This window comes from Rhea americana, unplaced genomic scaffold, assembly GCF_003343005.1.
Source record: "Rhea americana isolate MKP2758 unplaced genomic scaffold, rheAme1 scaffold_9, whole genome shotgun sequence".
In the NCBI taxonomy this organism is placed as follows: Eukaryota; Metazoa; Chordata; class Aves; order Rheiformes; family Rheidae; genus Rhea; species Rhea americana.
Genome location: NW_028187088.1, coordinates 1194150 through 1211955, shown reverse-complemented (window position 1 = coordinate 1211955; position 17806 = coordinate 1194150). Strand labels below are relative to the sequence as shown.

At 37.3% G+C, this 17806-nt stretch overlaps 1 protein-coding gene across 19 annotated transcripts in view; it reads left to right on the top strand.

Annotated features, from left to right (window-relative positions):
- The window catches only part of SOX5 (SRY-box transcription factor 5), a 636975-nt gene that overhangs the window by 539563 nt on the left and 79606 nt on the right, over window positions 1-17806 (top strand). For all 19 annotated transcript variants that reach the window (XM_085324081.1, XM_085324084.1, XM_085324083.1 and 16 more), the window contains one exon: window positions 8692-8777. In XM_085324081.1, the coding sequence (XP_085180207.1) occupies window positions 8692-8777 (86 nt within the window). The remainder of the gene's footprint in view (window positions 1-8691; window positions 8778-17806) is intronic.

Here is a 17806-nt window from a genome sequence, read left to right as displayed (position 1 = left end):
TCAGTATATTAACCACTTGGGCTTTACCAACAGATGATCTCCCTCCTTTTTAAGTGATATTGAAACCAACCAGTGACAGATTATCGTATTTCCCAAACTGTAGCAGAAATTCTGTTACTCTTAGGCTATGCAGAGTGGCTCAGGTCATTTAACCCTTCTAATTTTTGTGAGCCAGTGTTCCTTAACCCTGTCACTTGCTACTACCAGTCTTACTAGCTCAGCACCACTTGTGCTACTTGTTGTGGAAGCTTTTACCTGGGTAATATACATGACTCCCAGCATTTTAGCAGTAGCAAGTGAAATGTTGGCTCTGCTGAGGTTTGAGGAACTGTTGCTGTTGACTTCATTGAAGCCAGATTTCACACCAGATGATACAGATCTGCTGAAGCCACTCTTAAAAATAATTAGAATTTATTTAGAGCTAACTAATATTTGCAAAGTGCTTTCAAAGCATGAAAAAGTGTTAGTGATGGAAGAAGAGTAGTTTTGTGTTGTGCCCTCTAAAAGCTGCAGAGTTCCACCTCAGAGAGGCTACTCTTCTGTTGTAGGTAGTGTGATCTTTTTATGGATGCACCTATATTTAGATTTGATGTGGGACATTAAGGTAAGATTGTCCCCTATATAAGAGCTAATAAAGAAAATGAAATAAAAATTTGTGAAAACAGAGGGACCTGCTTCTGGAGAGCTATTTACAGAAAACACGGAAGAGGATAAGCTCGGATTAAGAGTAAATTCAACAAATATGAGCAGAATGCTCCAAGATAGAATGCTTCCCCATGCTTCTTCTGAGGCTATACATTTCCAATCCTATTTACAATTATCTTTCCCCTAAAAAGCACAGAATAACCCAAACTTTGTAACGAAGATAGATCCTCCCCATTAATGATGCTAACTAACAGTTACTCAGGAAAACTGCATGCCATTGCTTCTTTAGACATGTAGTGATCCCTTTACAAAGGATATAAAATGTTGACTAGTCACTTGTGGCAGAGTGATATTTTATATTGGTGTCAACATTTTCAGTATGATTGAAGCTGTTGAATTCCAGATAGCTTCTTGTCTGGAGGATGAAGATCAACACATTTTGTTCTCTAAACTGAGATGCGTAAGAAATTAAATTATATGGGAATTTTTAGGATTTCGTTTCTTTTTTCAGGAAACAATAGTTACTAATACTGTATTTCAAAATGTTCTGGAAGGGGATTTGTTCCAAATATATTTTCTAAATTATTCAAAAATTATCAGGAAAGCTTCTACTTCTTGGTAGCCTTTTATTTGCTGATACCTATGTTATTTTTATGGAATTATGCCAAATTTTAGAAACAAGAACTGTTTTTCTTTGCCCATTCCTCCTCWCCCCTGTGGATAATTTGTTGTAACAAATCATATTGTGTTCCCAGTCAGATGTCATCAACATGGGGTTTTTTTGAAAGCACTTTAATCACTATTTCAACCATATCCAATTAAGGGGAAAAATGTGAATATACAATAGGTACATTGTATGTTTCTTGCATATCAGCTCATTGCTGCTGGAAATGTTCTAAATAAAATCAGGCATAGAAAGTTATTGATGAAATATCTAATTACCTTTTAAAATCAACAAAAATGTGTAAAGTGAACAAACCAATCCTAATAAAATGAAAATTTTCTGAATTTACTGTTCATCTGTTTTCTGAACAATATTTCCTATGTCCAGTAAAAATAACACTCTCATTTAATTTGTTCCTCATACAGTACAATAAAATTAATGTTTAGGAGTTAAATACCATAAACTTCCTCAGGGAAATTTGCTGATGTATCTCTGTTTTTTAGTTAGTCACATGTTTCATTGTTTAATGAAGTATCATGTGGACTGTTCCATAATCTTTCCTGTATGCAGTGTCCATGTGTCTGGCTTCTAAAGAGACTGAGTGCTAATTTCTGATTTAACTGTGTCAGCTGTATCAGCTGACACACAGGTCGTTGACAATCACCAAATCACAAGAAAAAATATTGACATTGGTATGCTTTTATCAGAATGACAAAAATAGGAACTATTTGTTATGAGGACCACATACTGTAGCTTCTTTATAAAGATGCTAGTCATCTTTCAGAGCTACTGTTTATGCCTTGGAAAAGAATGAGCATATGACTAAACTCTCATGTTCCCCCCCCCAGGATAAGAAAAGAATAATAGCATTGTGGGTGGAAATAGCAAGAGTGAGTGAGTTTTGGTAACAACTTTGCCTTTTAGCATACATGAGAATGTGTAGCTTCTATAATGCTGCAAATGCAACAAAAAGCATTGAGATCATAAAAAATAACAACACAACTAAAGACTACTTTCAGCTGAAAGAATCCAAAAATCTCGTCCCAAAATCTATGCATTGTCTCTCACAATAATGCTAATAAACACAAAATAGATAGAAAAAATAGTGGTCCTGTGAGAACAGGCTGATATTTTCAGTTCTGTTTCTAGGCAATAATAGATGTCTGATATTGTGGTCCTATTATTGACAGTTGGGCAACCAAATAGAAGTCCTAATTTTAAAATTCATAAGCATGTACAAACCTCAGTGAAAATACATTGATTTTCCTTGGTTCTCAGTGCTTTTGAAAAAGAGCCATTTATTCAACAGGTATAAAAAAAGATTTGGGCACCCTGGTGAATAGGATTTTTCTGGTTGGAAGGGACCTTGGAAGGTGTAGAGTCCATATTCTTGCTCAAAGCAGGGTTGTCTATGAGATAAGACCAGATTACTCTGAACTTTACCAGTCAGGTGTTGGAAACCTTCAAGGATAGAGACTGCACAACCTCTATTGACATCCTATTCCAGTGTCTGACTGTTGTCGGATGGGGGGGAAGGTTTTTCCTTTGTTCAGTCTAATCCTCTTTTATTTCAATTTATATCCATTATCTCTTGTCCTCTCATCCTGTACAACTAAGAGTAGCTGCATCCATCTTATGAACTCCCCACTCCAAAGTCATCTCTTTTGCAGGCTGTTTTGTCTAAATCCAAGATAAACAAATCCCTTATAGGTAGAAGTCACTCAGTGCTATCTGGAACCATCCTCAAAGACAGTCAGGAAAATGGTTTGGATTCCTTTTTGGAAGCCACTAATGAGATCTTCTTCATTCTCTTTTCCCTAGTCTTTCTAAACCCCCAGTGCCTAAGGCTAGAAGTTAGGTAACAGGGCCCATATCTTCCCAGTCTCCTGTTATTCATGTTACCTGTCCACCACGGCATCAGAGAAATGAAAGTAAAATGGTGATGAGGATGAGAATGAATGAATGCTGAGAAGAGATGCTGTGGCTTACTTGTCAAGTACCCATCAGCTATGATTATTCATTTTCATTATAAATATACTTAAGTAATAAATTGAGTGTAAAATTATTATAGCTTTTTCTAGAGCTTGTCAAAAATAGGGGAAGATAATGTAGAACTCCTTTTCATTCAACAGAGTCTACTAAGAGGAAATATTTATTCCTAAATGTTTCATGAAATTTTGATTAGCGTTCTGGTTTGGGAAATTATTATTTAAGAATCTGTTTTTGTTTCATACTAACTACTTTCTTAACTCTGTTTCCTTTTTCTCTTCTCCTTCCATGTCGTCCAACTTTTTAAAGTTTTTTCACTGAAAGAGAAGTAGGAGGGAAAGTATAAGTTAAAAAATATTGGGAAATGAAGCCTCTACTTCTCCTTCTCTGGTTTTATTTTTTTAAAGAAGAAAATTTAAGGAAAAAGAGAGTTCTATTGTTTCATATAATCAGGTTCAACYTAAAAATCTTGTCAAAACATTGTAATTTAACATTAGCATGTTACTTGATTTATGTAGCAGGTAAGACAATTGTGCCTGCTCTGAAGAGCTTGCAGCCTGTCAGGAGAGAAGACGAGGCACCAGGGGGATTACACCATGAAGGAGAATAAATGAGATGAGTGACAGAAAAAGGAATACAAAAAATGCCTTACGAGTTTAGGTGAATGGTGCAACACACATAATGTTAGCTCCTACGCTTTCTTTTCTCTTTTAAATAAGTCTGTTAATTTTTGTAACTTGCTTAACTCCTGTGATAAAATTTTGCAAAATCCGTAAGTGGTTTAAGAGCTGCTGTCTTACTCTCACAAGTCTACAAATCATTTAGCATCCACAAGCCTATTACCTAGTCAGTTGAAAATTAAGAGTCTAAACACTAGGTTATTTTGTATTTTGGTGCCTGGGACAGGGTGTCAAATGTTTTCAGTGGAGGATCACAGAGAGAGTTCATATAAAGCATAGTTTAAATATGATTTTACGTAATGAAAAATTCTCATGTAGGCAAGATCTTAGGTTATTTTGGGCAAGGATGAAGATGTGAACTGAAATTGAAAGAAGTGGCATGGCATAAATTATCAGGAAAGCGATTCTGAGTGTGTTTATAGAAGACAGACCAAAGGAGGAGTAGAGAAACGAAGAACTGGTCCAGAATTGAGGGTTCTGCATTGTYCTTTTTTCCTCCCTAAGCTGTGCTGAGCTTCTGGCATTCTCCTTTGCTCATGATGTGTRCCAACACTTCCGATATAGCTCATCCAGGCTCACATACACCCTTTTCTTCTTTACACACTGTATTACCAGTACATGTGTATTTCCATGCTCTTTTCATGTAGTCAGTCTCGAACAATTATGTTCTTCAAAGTGATGTCACATGGCAGCTGGGAAATAGCTATGTATTAGAAAAGAATTTTTCAGCTAATGAAATACTTTTTGCCGTGTTGTTAAGATAAAAATTCCAGCCTCTGATCTGCTTCACATTCTACCATATAGCTTACTAAAGTCAGAAAAAACTTTCTCTCGTGTAAGGAAAGTCCACTAATAATAGCAGATAGTTCRGAATGTTAAAAAAAGTGCACAAAATGTTTCTTTTGTTGTTTGAAAGACTCAGTCTGACCTGCTTGCACTACATTGGTAGATAGATACTGAATTTTTTGAATTGAAGTGTAATACAGATTTTTGAGAATTCATTGATGTTTTCAGTGGAATAAGCTTGTGAATGGTTTGGGAAATAGCTCTTTCTGATAACTGTATATCTTGCCTCACAGTACTGAAATGTTCCCAGAGTTTCGGAAAAAACTTAGCAACTATTTAGATCTAGAAGCAAGATATTTACTAAATATTAATGAAATAGTTAAGAAATGCATTTCAGAGACTTCAGAGTTAACTAAAACTGCGTAGGCAAAACCTTAAGTCCGATATGGGAGTAAATTTAAGGACTGTGGAAAGAGATAAAATGTTCTAGAGTAGCAGCAAACAGCAAGTAGGTAGGTATTTACCAGAGGAGACTCAAAGCTTTGACTAATATTTTGAGAGGTGGCACTGCCTTCTCTGCAATACGTGATGTGAGTATGGAACTCCTTGGCCTCCTCATGTGTRTAGAGCCTGGATCCTTCCTTGGGAAGGGCACTGTCTGAAGAATTGAGGTCCTGGGCTTTAGTCTTAGGTCTTCCATTGACTTGCTGTGTGACCTAGGGCAAGACACAGCATTTGAGTCTACTCCTTTCTGTTTTGTGTTTTGTCTGTTACGGACTGAAAGCTCCTCAAGACAGAGGTGATCGTTTGTCACACATTTGTACAACAGCAAACGCAACAGAATGCTAACCCTGATGGTGTCTCCGCTTGTCATTGTATCTTTCTTCAATGTCTTCACTTCTACCATGTCTGTTCAGCTTTATCAGTGGGAGCAGTAACGTAGATGTGCTACATGTACTTGTGAAAAAATCCCAGTGCTGGCAGGGTATTCTTCATAAAAAGAATTGCTATTCCCCTAGAGATAAGAGCAAGATAGCAGAGGACATTACTGAAACATAATGCTGCAAAGATTTATAATGGGTTAAAGAAGTCCTTCAGATTTGTTTTATATTTTTGTTTGTTGAAAATATTTTGGAACACTGGAAATATGAAAAAATCAAAAAAGAGCAAATAACAAAAAAAAAAAAAAAAAAAAAAAANTGTTTTATATTTTTGTTTGTTGAAAATATTTTGGAACACTGGAAAAAAAAAAAAAAAAAAAAAAAAAAAAAAAAAAAAAAAAAAAAAAAAAAAAAAAAAGAGAGAGAGAGAAAGAAAAAAGAAAAATTGGAGAGATAGGAGAGCCTGGCCCTGGGTGGTTTTAATCCGTGTTATAGCATGAGTTTGTATTTCTTTCGCTAGAATTAAACTTCCCTGAAACTACGTTAGCCTTATATCGGYATAGTAGGCTCCAGGACCTAGCCTGGCTCCTTAAGCGCCTCAAAGGCATTCCCTAAGCCACCAAAGCTGGTGTTTGTGGTAACCCAGGCTAAGGCTGCTATAGGCAGCAAGTGAAAGAGTAGGACTGTACCTAACGTGGCCATGTGGCCATTAGCTTGTTCTTCTCCTWTGAGCACCTCCTCGTTATACCTACGAAATGAACCATAGTGAATGAGTCTTTGAATAGTCACATCATGTCAGAGTAAGAGAATCTGTGGGGCTGCTCAGGGATCTGAGAATGGTGGTGGAATTCATGGARTTATGCATGAGGTTGTGGGAAGATGGGCTGAGGTTTATACATATGTGTGGAGAGAAGGAGAATGTGGTGCAGTGCATAGAGGTACTCTTTTAATATATATGTTTTCATACAAATAATATTTTCAATTGAAAATTTTAATAGGCTGTGTTGAAATCAACATTTTAGCAAGCATCATTTTTCGCTTTCCTCTCTTTGGAATACAGAAAATAATTGTTTTATTTTCCTTTGTGGCTGGTACTTGCACAAAATCTGTTCTTCCAGAGAGGAGTTGTTCATAATGAGACTGGGATTAGCCATGGAGCTGCTAGTGCTCTGGAAGCAGTTCAACGCTACTGATCTCCGTCTCTTTCTTCCCCCAGTCTTCACATCTTTAAGGCCCACTGCTTGGGTCTCAGGATATTCTCTAGAAAATTTTAAGTCAGGGAGTTGCTTCATTCAACCCAGGGTATGAAATAGAAAGTGGACATCTCAACTAAAGGAAAGAGGAATTGGAAAAATGAGAAACAAGGGCATTCTGTGGGAGAAAGAACAACCAGTCAGAAAATCTCTTGCCCAGTGACAATAAATAAATAGATACATGGGGTGAGCTCTGGGGTCTAATTGTTTGGCTGGATGTCCAAGTGGCTTGAAAGACTTTGAGACTTCAGTCAGCAAAGAATATTTACGTATATTCCATAAGCAGACATAAGTCTTCTTAAAGTTAAATATCTGCTAAAATGTTTTTGCCAGCTCAGTTTTTTGTAGGCCTCTGTTTCTAGAAGCTGTGGTATTTGATTCTTAACAGGATCAAAATCCTTGAATAAAAAGATCTGTATAAAGAAGGTATTGTTAAAAAAGGGAAAAGTAAACATCAGCAGTTTTCCTGAAACTAYATATACAAGCTCAGCTTATTTCTAACATTTTAAAAACATGATATATATTTCCYTTTATTTCATGCTTCTTTTGACTTAAGCTTGATACTTTTATAAACCTCAGTTCAGTAATGACTAAACATGATGGTACAGAACAGCCTGCATTGACTTTTTAGTTTCTATTTTTCCCCAGTTCACTCAAAGTAGGACAATAAAGGAGGAAAACTTTTAGTTTACCCGCCTAATAAAATGCATAGCAACGTTTACCTAAACTCTCTTCATACAGTTTTCTGTCTTTAYCATAGGCTGATTTTAAATGGCTTCTTTGATGCTACAGTAATCGTGCATGCTGGCAGATCATTGGGCCTTATAGAAATGCTCTAGTGATCCTTATTTATTCAGTGGAAAGCATTCAAATGTTTTATCATTTGGAGAAGGGATATAAAAGGTGTGACAGTTTTTTGTTAATATTGTGCTAGTTTTCATAATAGTTTGATTGGTGAGGCAATGTGAAGTTTACTTTAACAAACYAGACCAAAAGTGTTTTCTCCGTAACATTAAAAGATGCCAATCTCCATGTAGATTTTTGCCATCCCAGATAATTTTCCTTTACAAATGCCCGCAACTTTTTCTTCAACTCTTTATCCCTTTATCTTGTTCAGCACAATGTAGTTCTTACTGAAATTGAAATAGTTTTCTCTCAGAAGCAAAACTGAATCACAAGTCATGGAGTGCAGGGATTTCTGAAGCTTTTATCTGATTTACTTAGYCTCACATGCTTTTTCCTCTTAGAGGATCAAACCCCAAAACTGCAAAGCAAGATTTTTTTTCTAAGCTAAAAAGAAAAAAAGGGTAGTCAAGGGAGTGCCATTTTTGATCTGTGTGAGGCTCAGTTTACTAACAATCATCTGAGTTTGGTTAACTTCATATTCTGGACAAGCTTGTAAATTTGTCCCCTTCTAATGCTGTGATCTTATCAAGGTTGTACTGTTTTCCTTTTCTTCTCCTCCACCCTCATCTTCTTTCTTTCTTTTTCCTTTTTTTTTTTTTTGTGAAGTGCAGCCTTCTGATCAATGTGCACTTTTTTTTTCCATTTCCCTAAATACATCATGAAAAAGGATGAGGTTTCCGCCTTAATTGCTTGTGCCTTTTATTCACATTCCTCTCTCAGCCAGAATTGTGAAAAGAGTGTTAGTAAAAGGCTGTACAATAGAGCTTTTCATTAGGCCTCAACAAGGCACACAAAAGAAGGCTTTTGGAAGGAGTGAATGCAGGACTTTAATTTGCAGGTGGAGAGTAGATAAAAGGTGCTGACGCCTCTATTATTCTCTTACTTAGGTGACCCTTACCCCGTTCAGCTGATCCCAACTACCATGGCAGCTGCTGCCGCAGCAACACCAGGCTTAGGCCCACTCCAACTGCAGGTAAGTCTGGAAACAATGCTGAAGAGACAAAGGTTAAGTAAATATGGAAAACAGATTGCGCTTGCATTCGAACACAATGAAATTAACAGGTTTTGGGGGTCTATTCTCTCCTTTTAAAATTTGCATCTGAAGTAAAATAAACGGCAAATTGCGTTCATTTTTTCTTTTACCTTTAAGGAACTTTAAAAACATTTTTATGTTTTTATTGTCAGTTTAACGATTTAGTTTTAGCTTTGTACTTTAAATTTTGGTAGACCAAAACGTTTGCTTTGCTTTTCCATTACAATGTTCTGACACAGGTTGTAAAGACTGGCTAAGTGTAAACCAGCAAAAGCAAACACATTGCTAGACAGAAGAGCTCTGTCCTGACAAGCACTTTTAAACTGCTTAGAAGTCGCTTAACATGATTATGTCCTTCTAGGCTGTAAGCTCTTCAGAGCAATGACTGGCCCCTCCTACAGTGTTTTATAGCATGCAGCACATTTTGGGCACTGCTGTAGTGCAGATAATTAGTGATTATACTAATTTAAACGTGCAATAATAAAACAGGTGGAAGAATGCTAAACAATCTTTTCTGAGCCATGCTAAAGAATCAGCCTAGTAGCCAGATGTGTCTGATCAAAACTCCCAAAATAATTCTAAATTTTGGAGATGCTGGGATGCTGTCCATAGGTCTTAATCACAGTGTGGCAGATGTTCCTCAGCTCTTCCTGATCAGACCCCCAACCTRTGTAAAATCATTGGACTTTAGAAAACTTGGTATTTGTCTCCACAGTTTCAATCAGACAGTCTGGCATGTTTTGCTGGTAGGATAAACCTGAGTAAAAATTGGGGGCAAAGTGAATTCCAAATCATCTCACGTTCTGCAAAAACTTACTGACTTTCATTTAAAAGCAAACAAAGAAGAGCCCTACAAGCATAATCTCTGTTGGTAATTTGTCTCCCCACTCATTATTATTTGCCAAGTCACATGGAACATGGAGCATTTTACCTGCTTGGAAATGCTCAGCACATCTGAAATGCATTCTCAAACTCACTTTGGCTAGCATCGGTATGAAGTAGACTCTCTACAACATCAGATATTATAGTTGTTTGGCCAGCACATGAGAGCGTGGGATACAATCCTGGGGAAGATTTTCTTTTTTCTCCCCCCCCCCCCTTTTTTTTTTTTTTTAAACACAGCCAGCGGAAGTTAGCTGAGTTTCACTGAAATAGCTGCCAGTGTATAAGCTGACACATTCCATGCACCGCAGAGGTTAATACATTCATTCCTATTGTGCCTTTGTATGAAAAGCTACACTGTCTGTGTGTTACTTTCTGATTCTGTGAGTTACAAATACCACAGGCAGCTTAAGAATCATGGGAGCCATAAAAGTCATCCCTCTGAACCAGTTTTTGAGAAGTAACATCAGTATTCATAAAGTGCTTATAATAGCCAAGCGCACATGAACACACATATGGAAGAAGGGCGGGGGGGGGGAGGAAAAAACAAAAATGGAGCTAGTTAGGAATGAGGAGATAGACATATGAGTTTAATTCAGCTTATTTAAGCAGTCATTCAAGCTAGTCCTGAAATAATGCATCAGTGCCCAGTACGTTAGGAGTTTTTCTTTCATTTCAGGACCATCTTTGGGCTCTGTCTTAGCATATTGTACRCTGGAGTATTCTGATTAAAGTGGGCATTATAACAATGACAGCTTCCTCATAAAAATGTGGATTTTGTGCAAATAAGATTGACTTTTTAAGCATCTTAAGATGAGTTTAGTGTGTGAAGAATTTGAAAAACTCAAAGCCCTCATGGTTCTGTAGAAATGGGAATGTAAAAAGGGAAGTACTGGACAAGTTCACCTATGTTGTTTTGCTAACGTGTCATTTAGTCTGGAATTGAAGGGGGAGATTAGTGTCTGGTCAGTGGGAGCCGTTAAAATAACTAACTCTGTAGACTCCTTCAAATCCTTCAGACTTGATCTCTAAGGATATGTATATGCTAGAAAAAAAAAATTCCGGTCATATTTTCTCATGCCTAACGGTGATTTCAGTTAGCAGCAAAACCTGTCCAGTGGAAACTGGGCATGCTTCTGGTGCTATGTGAAAGAGTCCAATAACTTTTGAAAAAGGTTTTGTGGTATAGTATTCAAAATGGACTCTCACCCATGCTAGCATGAAGGGGTTGAATCTAAGGGGGAATCACAGGAGAGATTATTTTGGTTAGACTTGGTGAATACCCAGCCTTTATAGCCTCTTTCAAGGAGGGACTCTTCTTACTTTAGAAATTCATCTACATTGTATGTAATCATAGTATTCCCTACAAATCCTCTGTCCTCTGGCCATCAAACAGTAGAAGGTCAGAAAAGTACGGTGTTCCTTCTTTTCTTCTTTTTCTGTCCTCCCTATCACTCATCCTTGAGACTTCGTATGCTAAAAGCAGTCGTTTTTGAGGGAGATCAAAGAATCCAACAAGATGTTCAGTTTGTCGCTCCCAGCAGAATTTGGTACACAACATTATCTTAGTGAAGACAAAGCCAAGGAATTTTTCCTGTTTGTTTGTATAGTGATAAACATGCCATTGTTATTTCATTACAGAATTTCAATTCAGGGCCTGGCTTTTGTAGTGCACTTTGAGATCAACAGGAAGTGCCTTTTTTTTTTCTCTCTTATCCCTGGTTGTCTGAACTGAATTTTCCTTTGGTAAATGAAATGCACACTGTATTTGTAGAGAAACATGTTACTGTTTTCCTGTGGAAAGATACCCTTTGTCAGTGAAAACGTAATCTCTGTTTTGAAGTGCCCTGTTGATTTCCACTGACAGGTTCATAATCTGAAGCTCTTCATTTCTCTCCCTGCCTTTGAGTCCCCACTGGGGTATACAGATGCTGTCATCTGATATTTGCCACAATTAGCTATACGTGATTGCCTTTATTTCCAGTATCTGCAGAGAGACTAATGGCTCAATACGAATGGGAACTAAAACTTACACTGTTAGATGTCTGGAAAGAAGTAGATGGATGGGGCCGTGCTGGAGAAGCTGGAATTAACATGATGCATGCTTGAACCTGTTCTGTGTATAAAGAGCTATCTATTATCCCTGCATATTCCCTTGTACTTGCATTTAATGACAAAAATGTCATTTTAAAAAGTWCTCAGCTTTCTTCTGTTAATGGTAAGATTCAGGCCTAAACTCTGTGGGCAGTGTTACTTTAAAGTATACTCTCATTTCAGTAAAATCCCTCTTGGTTAGCAGGTGAGCTTCTGACACTGATTACTTTTTCTCCGTAAATTTCATATGGTCTTGTTCTTCAAGAGTGATGCAGCACAGTGATTCTATTTCAAATGAACAAAAACAAAACGGAATGGAGCCCTGCTACAGTGTTTTAATAAATAAGGCTGATGAATTGTAAGTTCTGCTGTGTGCCTTATCTGAGCATGGTGTTTTCCTATATGGCTCAGCAAATRAGGGAATTAAATTCCTCTGTCTTGTAGATTTGTAGATCAGCATTCAAAATTGCCATGGAATAAGTTTTACACAAAGTAAATATTAAGTTGGTACTGATTATTCTAATACCGGTCATCTTGGGCACACCTAATGTGAAATAGATGGTTCCAGAAGCCTGAGCAGGTTCAGTATAAAATAAGAACTGATGATTTTTTTTTCCTGAGAAAAATAACCTCTGAATGCTTACTGAGCATGACAAAACAATGAGCCTTATAGCCTGATCTAAGAATTGAGAGATGAATCTGCACTACCGGGAACGCGAAAGGTTCGGATTTCCTAGATTGGTTGTTTTGATAACCAAATAATGACAAGGACTGATTAATTGGCAGTAATACAAATGCTGTATATACCCATAACTATATTGAAAGATGATGCTGGATACATAATGACAGCTGCCCGTGTAGTGTTACTGTATGGACATTTTGTGTCCTATTGAAACAATAGAGCATCAGAGAAGTCTGATGTAATACAGACTTCCTGCAAACATCTGCTCTTGGGAAAAACRCACCAAAAAAGTTTTTTGTGCCCACGTTCGAACTTTGTTTCCTCTTCATCTTAGCATGAAGCAGGACATCATGCTTATTTGGAGGTTGCATTCAACATTACAGTCAAACCTGTTACTACACAGATAAATAGAACCTTATGCCAGTATACAGAYGTGAAAGTATTTTAACTGGTTTCTCAATTCTGAAGACCAGTCRTTTGAAGAATCCTGATTGACTCTCTGGCTATTTTTGTAAAGATGATGAGCAGTGTGTATCTGGAAAAATAATTGTGCCAAGTTTTTTACACTGTACTTTCTTTGTTATATACTCAGGCCCATTTCTTTTTATTACTATTACTACAAACTTATTCTTTTCAATGGTGTGCGAAGAGGCATAGCAAGGACTGAATTTCAGAAGAATTTAGTATACGCAGTTTGGACCACAATTTTGGAAGACTTGGGCATGCATTTAGGCACTGACATAACTGGCTAGATTTTCAGGGAAGCTAAACTCAGGGTCTGAGTGCCTCTCAGAGATGTTCATCTTGGTGTTGTTTAAATGTCCTGACTATAAATTTTCCCTTAAGATACCCAGATACTTTTTTTTTTTTAAAGGTCCCATAATCATCTGTGATTTTCCTATTTGTTTTACCTGAAGGAAACAGAGAGGATAGAGCTATTTAACAAGCATACAGTGACTCTGATGAGCAGACAGATTGTTCCAATGGTCATATGAATATTACATAAAGCATTTGTTGCACATGGAACCTAAATAAAGCAGAAGGATTTCCTGCTTGGTCAGATATCGTATTTTCTTCCATACTGCTTTCTTTTTGTTTGGGTGCCTTGGAGGGATAGCTGTATCTCTCCACTCTTGACAAGTTAGGATATCTATCTAAATCATCTCTTCAGGTTTCATTTGAAATAYTGCTGATGGTGGAACTTCCCCTCCATCTTAGAGACAGCTCTCCGTTTTCATGGATTAATTGTCAAGCACGTTTTAAAATGTGTTCATTTTTACTTGTCTCTGATTTCTTACTATAATTTGTAGATAAAACCAATGTTGACCAAATTAAGTAGTTGCCTTCCAGTGTTACAACAGCACCTCAAAGCCAGGAAAGAAGACCCTGAAAATATGTATGAACACAGTAGTCATGCATGGTTCTTGGTATTGGGATGCCAACTTGCCAGTGTTGCAAAGACATTTGAATTACTGCTGACTGAGAGGAAAAGTAAAAGGTCCTGTTACTGTCTCTACAGAATGTAGACAGGAGGTGGTAGTTCTTTATCCATTTACTCTGCATTCTACATTCATGACCTCTTTGGGATATTAATGTACCCAGTCCGTTGCTTACAAGAAGATGAGCCATTTCTTAGCATTGCAAGGTTATTCTCTCTATTTGCAGAAGAATGTCTACCTTTAAATACCGTCTAAGCCTCTTTCAACAGTGAGAGTCAGTATCCTTTCAATGTTTACTTTTCTACTTTACCTGTTCTCATTAATGGGACTCTAGCTTAATTTGTAGGGAATGAATCATTTGTTAACAGTTTAATTACAATATTATAAGACTCATGCAATCCACTTAAGCATAAAAAAGTAGAATTAGGTTTTAACTGCATACACATCTGTAAAAAAAAAACCTCAGCTAAGTGTGTGAGAAGCAACATTCCTCATTAGCATAACCGAAAGAAGGCAGTTGTCCATCTGCCACTAGCTCTGCATATTGCTATGCTGTTTCTGATGGCCATCACAAATAATGATTATAATAGGAGTAATAAAACAACATAATATGTATAAATTTTTGTTGGATGCCCTTTAAAATAGATGTAAAAAGTGTAATATTCATGCAGATTCTATGTTCCCTGCTTCTGTCCTCCGTTCGTTTCTGGCTTTGTAAGTGAATATGTTGGCCACAAGATGTTTACCACCTGTTCTGAAAATGAGTAGCCACAATGGCCATTTTAAAAGAGATTCTTGAAGATCAAGATCCACGTACTCGTCTAGAGAAATGGAGCACAGTTCTCTTCATGTAAGTGAAGCTACAAGCACTTAAACTGGGTAAAGATTTCCACATGGTGTGGAGGACGTTTGTCTTTCAAAATGTGACATTTTCCAAGATTTTATTATTATTATTAAGCCTTAGTAATGATTTTAAAATATTCATTAGATGGCAGAAGCAAGCTTTGGCATGAGGGGTCATTGGTTGCCAAAGGAAGCTTTGAGCAAGTTCCATGTTTTTCAGTGGAAAAATTTCTCCAAATTAACTCAAAAGCAAACTTCAGAACACTGAGGTGTAACTACTCCTCACTACTACTGCTGAGAGCTAGAGACTGTGATAGATTGTGTGAAAGCATGAACCACAAAACATATGAGCTCAAATAAATCTTGTTCCTGATAGATAAATGTGCTTTGTAGTTGGCATCTAAGTAGCYCATGCTTGCCTTTGATATTAACTTAAACAATTTTATAGGTAAGCTCAATATATTCTATCAAACTAAATTTGAATGAAAAGCTGAATCACATCATTTTATCAGCACCTTATCAGTTTCTGAAAGACAGAATCATTGTAATGGAATATAGATAAGTGCTTTGCATTTTATGGAGCACTGTGAGTGTCTGAACGTATGCACAGTGGAYGCTTAAAGGCAGTAAATACATGTGGTAAAACAATATCGTGGCTACTCTGTGGGTTGTCAGATTATAACTGCCTCCCCTGCCCTCCAGGGGAAAGAATTAGATGTGGTAGCATATTCATTTTATCTGGATTAACAGTCCTTTCTGTACAACTTTTGGATTCCATCCATATCTATGAAAAATGAAAAAGACTGAAAAATGACCAGCCTATCTTCCTTTCCGTTGTAAGTCAGGCCTGCTGCTTGCTAGCAGACCTCTGTCTGCATGAGTGAATTTTCTTGTAGGTTAAAGAGACTGCATTCCCCCTCCCTCCAACCCTGAGCCTGCGGGGCAGACAGACAGAAGCACACATATGATTAATACCGCACAGCTGCAGTAGTGACTCATTTGCATATGTATTAATAGAGGCAAAAACAACAATTCAATTACATACAGAGACATTCTGCATACTAAAGAACATATGCAAATAGGCCTGGAAAAAGTGCAGCCAGCGTTTTCTCTGACTCTTCTGAGCCCATATGGGCTAGCGGCAGAGCCTAGCAGTTTTCAAGAAATCCCCTTTAGGAAGAACCTGTTACGAGATGCTTATACAGCTATTACCACCCCCACTCCCCTAAGGGTTCCCAGAAGGCGTTTGACATTTGGACAATGGAAATAGCACAAGCAATGTCTTTTTCATGCTATTTTCATATTTGCCAGCCTTCAGCTTCATATTATTGTCTCTTTACATATAAGCCCCAGGATGAAGAAGCCCGTTCTTGTCTTGCCTCGTCTTGCATATGGACACAGTTATTCTATTTTTCTCCTTTGTTTCTTACTTTGGCTCCATTTTCCTTTGTCTTTCTCTGTTTTACTCTTTCTCTTTTCTTGACTTCTATGAGTTAGAAAACAGATCACTATTTCTATACCTTCTTCTTGTATTGACCTTAAATATCTCATAACAGTATAGTTCAGTCAGTTTCTCATAGGGGACCATTAAATACATCTAGTGGGTCTGAAAAGTAGCTCAGAAAAGTTAGCCTGTTGTAAATTTTATGTCATGATACATTGGTCCTCATCTCCATTAAGGAGTTTGTGGAGTTCTCAAACCTGAAGCGTTGAAAGGCACAGGTACTAAATAGTTTATGCCACAGGTGATGTGCTTACCGTCTTCATAATGGTATAAAAGTRTGATTCTAACAGGAGAAGAACATATTCTCTAAATCCCAGAGGAATTTAATGGGCAATAGATTTGAGCATCTTTCAAAAACAAGCTGAAGGTATTGCTTAGGCTATAAGAAAGCTTGCTTTAGCTATAATTCGTTGCTTTAGCTGTACGTAACTGCTAGGAAGGGTAATTTGGGTTATAACTCAAACAAAGTAAACTATTGTGTATTAGATGTATGTACTCTGTGTATTTCTTCACACCAGCCATTCACACACTATGATACACAACAACATTTCAGACCACTAAACATACACAGTCCACTAATTTCTAGAACAGCGGGACGTTTGACATAGAGCTCAATTTATTGGTCTGTAAAGGAGCATTACAACTTTAAAAGAGATAACAAGTCACTAAACTTTTGGAAACCTGACAAAGATACTAAGATGCCCAAGAGTATTGTTTGGGTGGCAACCCCTGCATTGTAAGCAGTCTGAATTACTAGCCATTTGTTTGGATCTACTCTGTGGTGTGAGCAGGGAAAAATAGGTCAGCAAGCAGGAGCACATAACTGTCTGGCAAGCATACTTGTGAGTTCAGGTCATCCTTAATTTCTTTTCTCTTTTAAAAGTGTTACACTTTTTTCTTTTTGGGGTTAGGCTGACAGACGGAAGCAGATTACTCCTTGATTATTTATAAGGCATTAATTTTAGATGAATATTGCTGAAGTAACTGACATCATAAGTAGTTTTAGCAGCCTGCAGAAGAGTGTGTGTTCAGATTGGAATATGAGTCTTCGCTTATACAACGTCCTGTCTAGGACAAAGTTTGAGGCATACTGAAAGAAGAAAAGACTTCAAGAGTGGAGACATAGCTATCGATTAAAACTTTGTTTATTCTTCTGTGTGTTGTAACTGGTGTTTCAGTAGTTTGGAGTGATGATGTCAATGTTACAAGCTCAGCCAGCTGCAAGGCACAACCTTTGTTGAAACAGCAGCAGTGGCAATACCTACCTGCCAGAGTTTTAAACTGGGGGGTGGGAGGGTCTGAGAAGTGTGTTGTAGTGACACAAAGTAACTCCTATAGAGAAAGAAGAAAATAATCACCTTTGCACATGTACCTTGAGATAACTAAAACAACGCATTTTTACATGCGGGACAAAACAAACTTCTAAGTGTTTCTGCTGTACATAACCAGTAGTGTCTTATATTCTTTTTGAATTAACTCTCTCTAGAAATGCCTGTATTAAAAATCTGGTAACCAAACCAAAAAA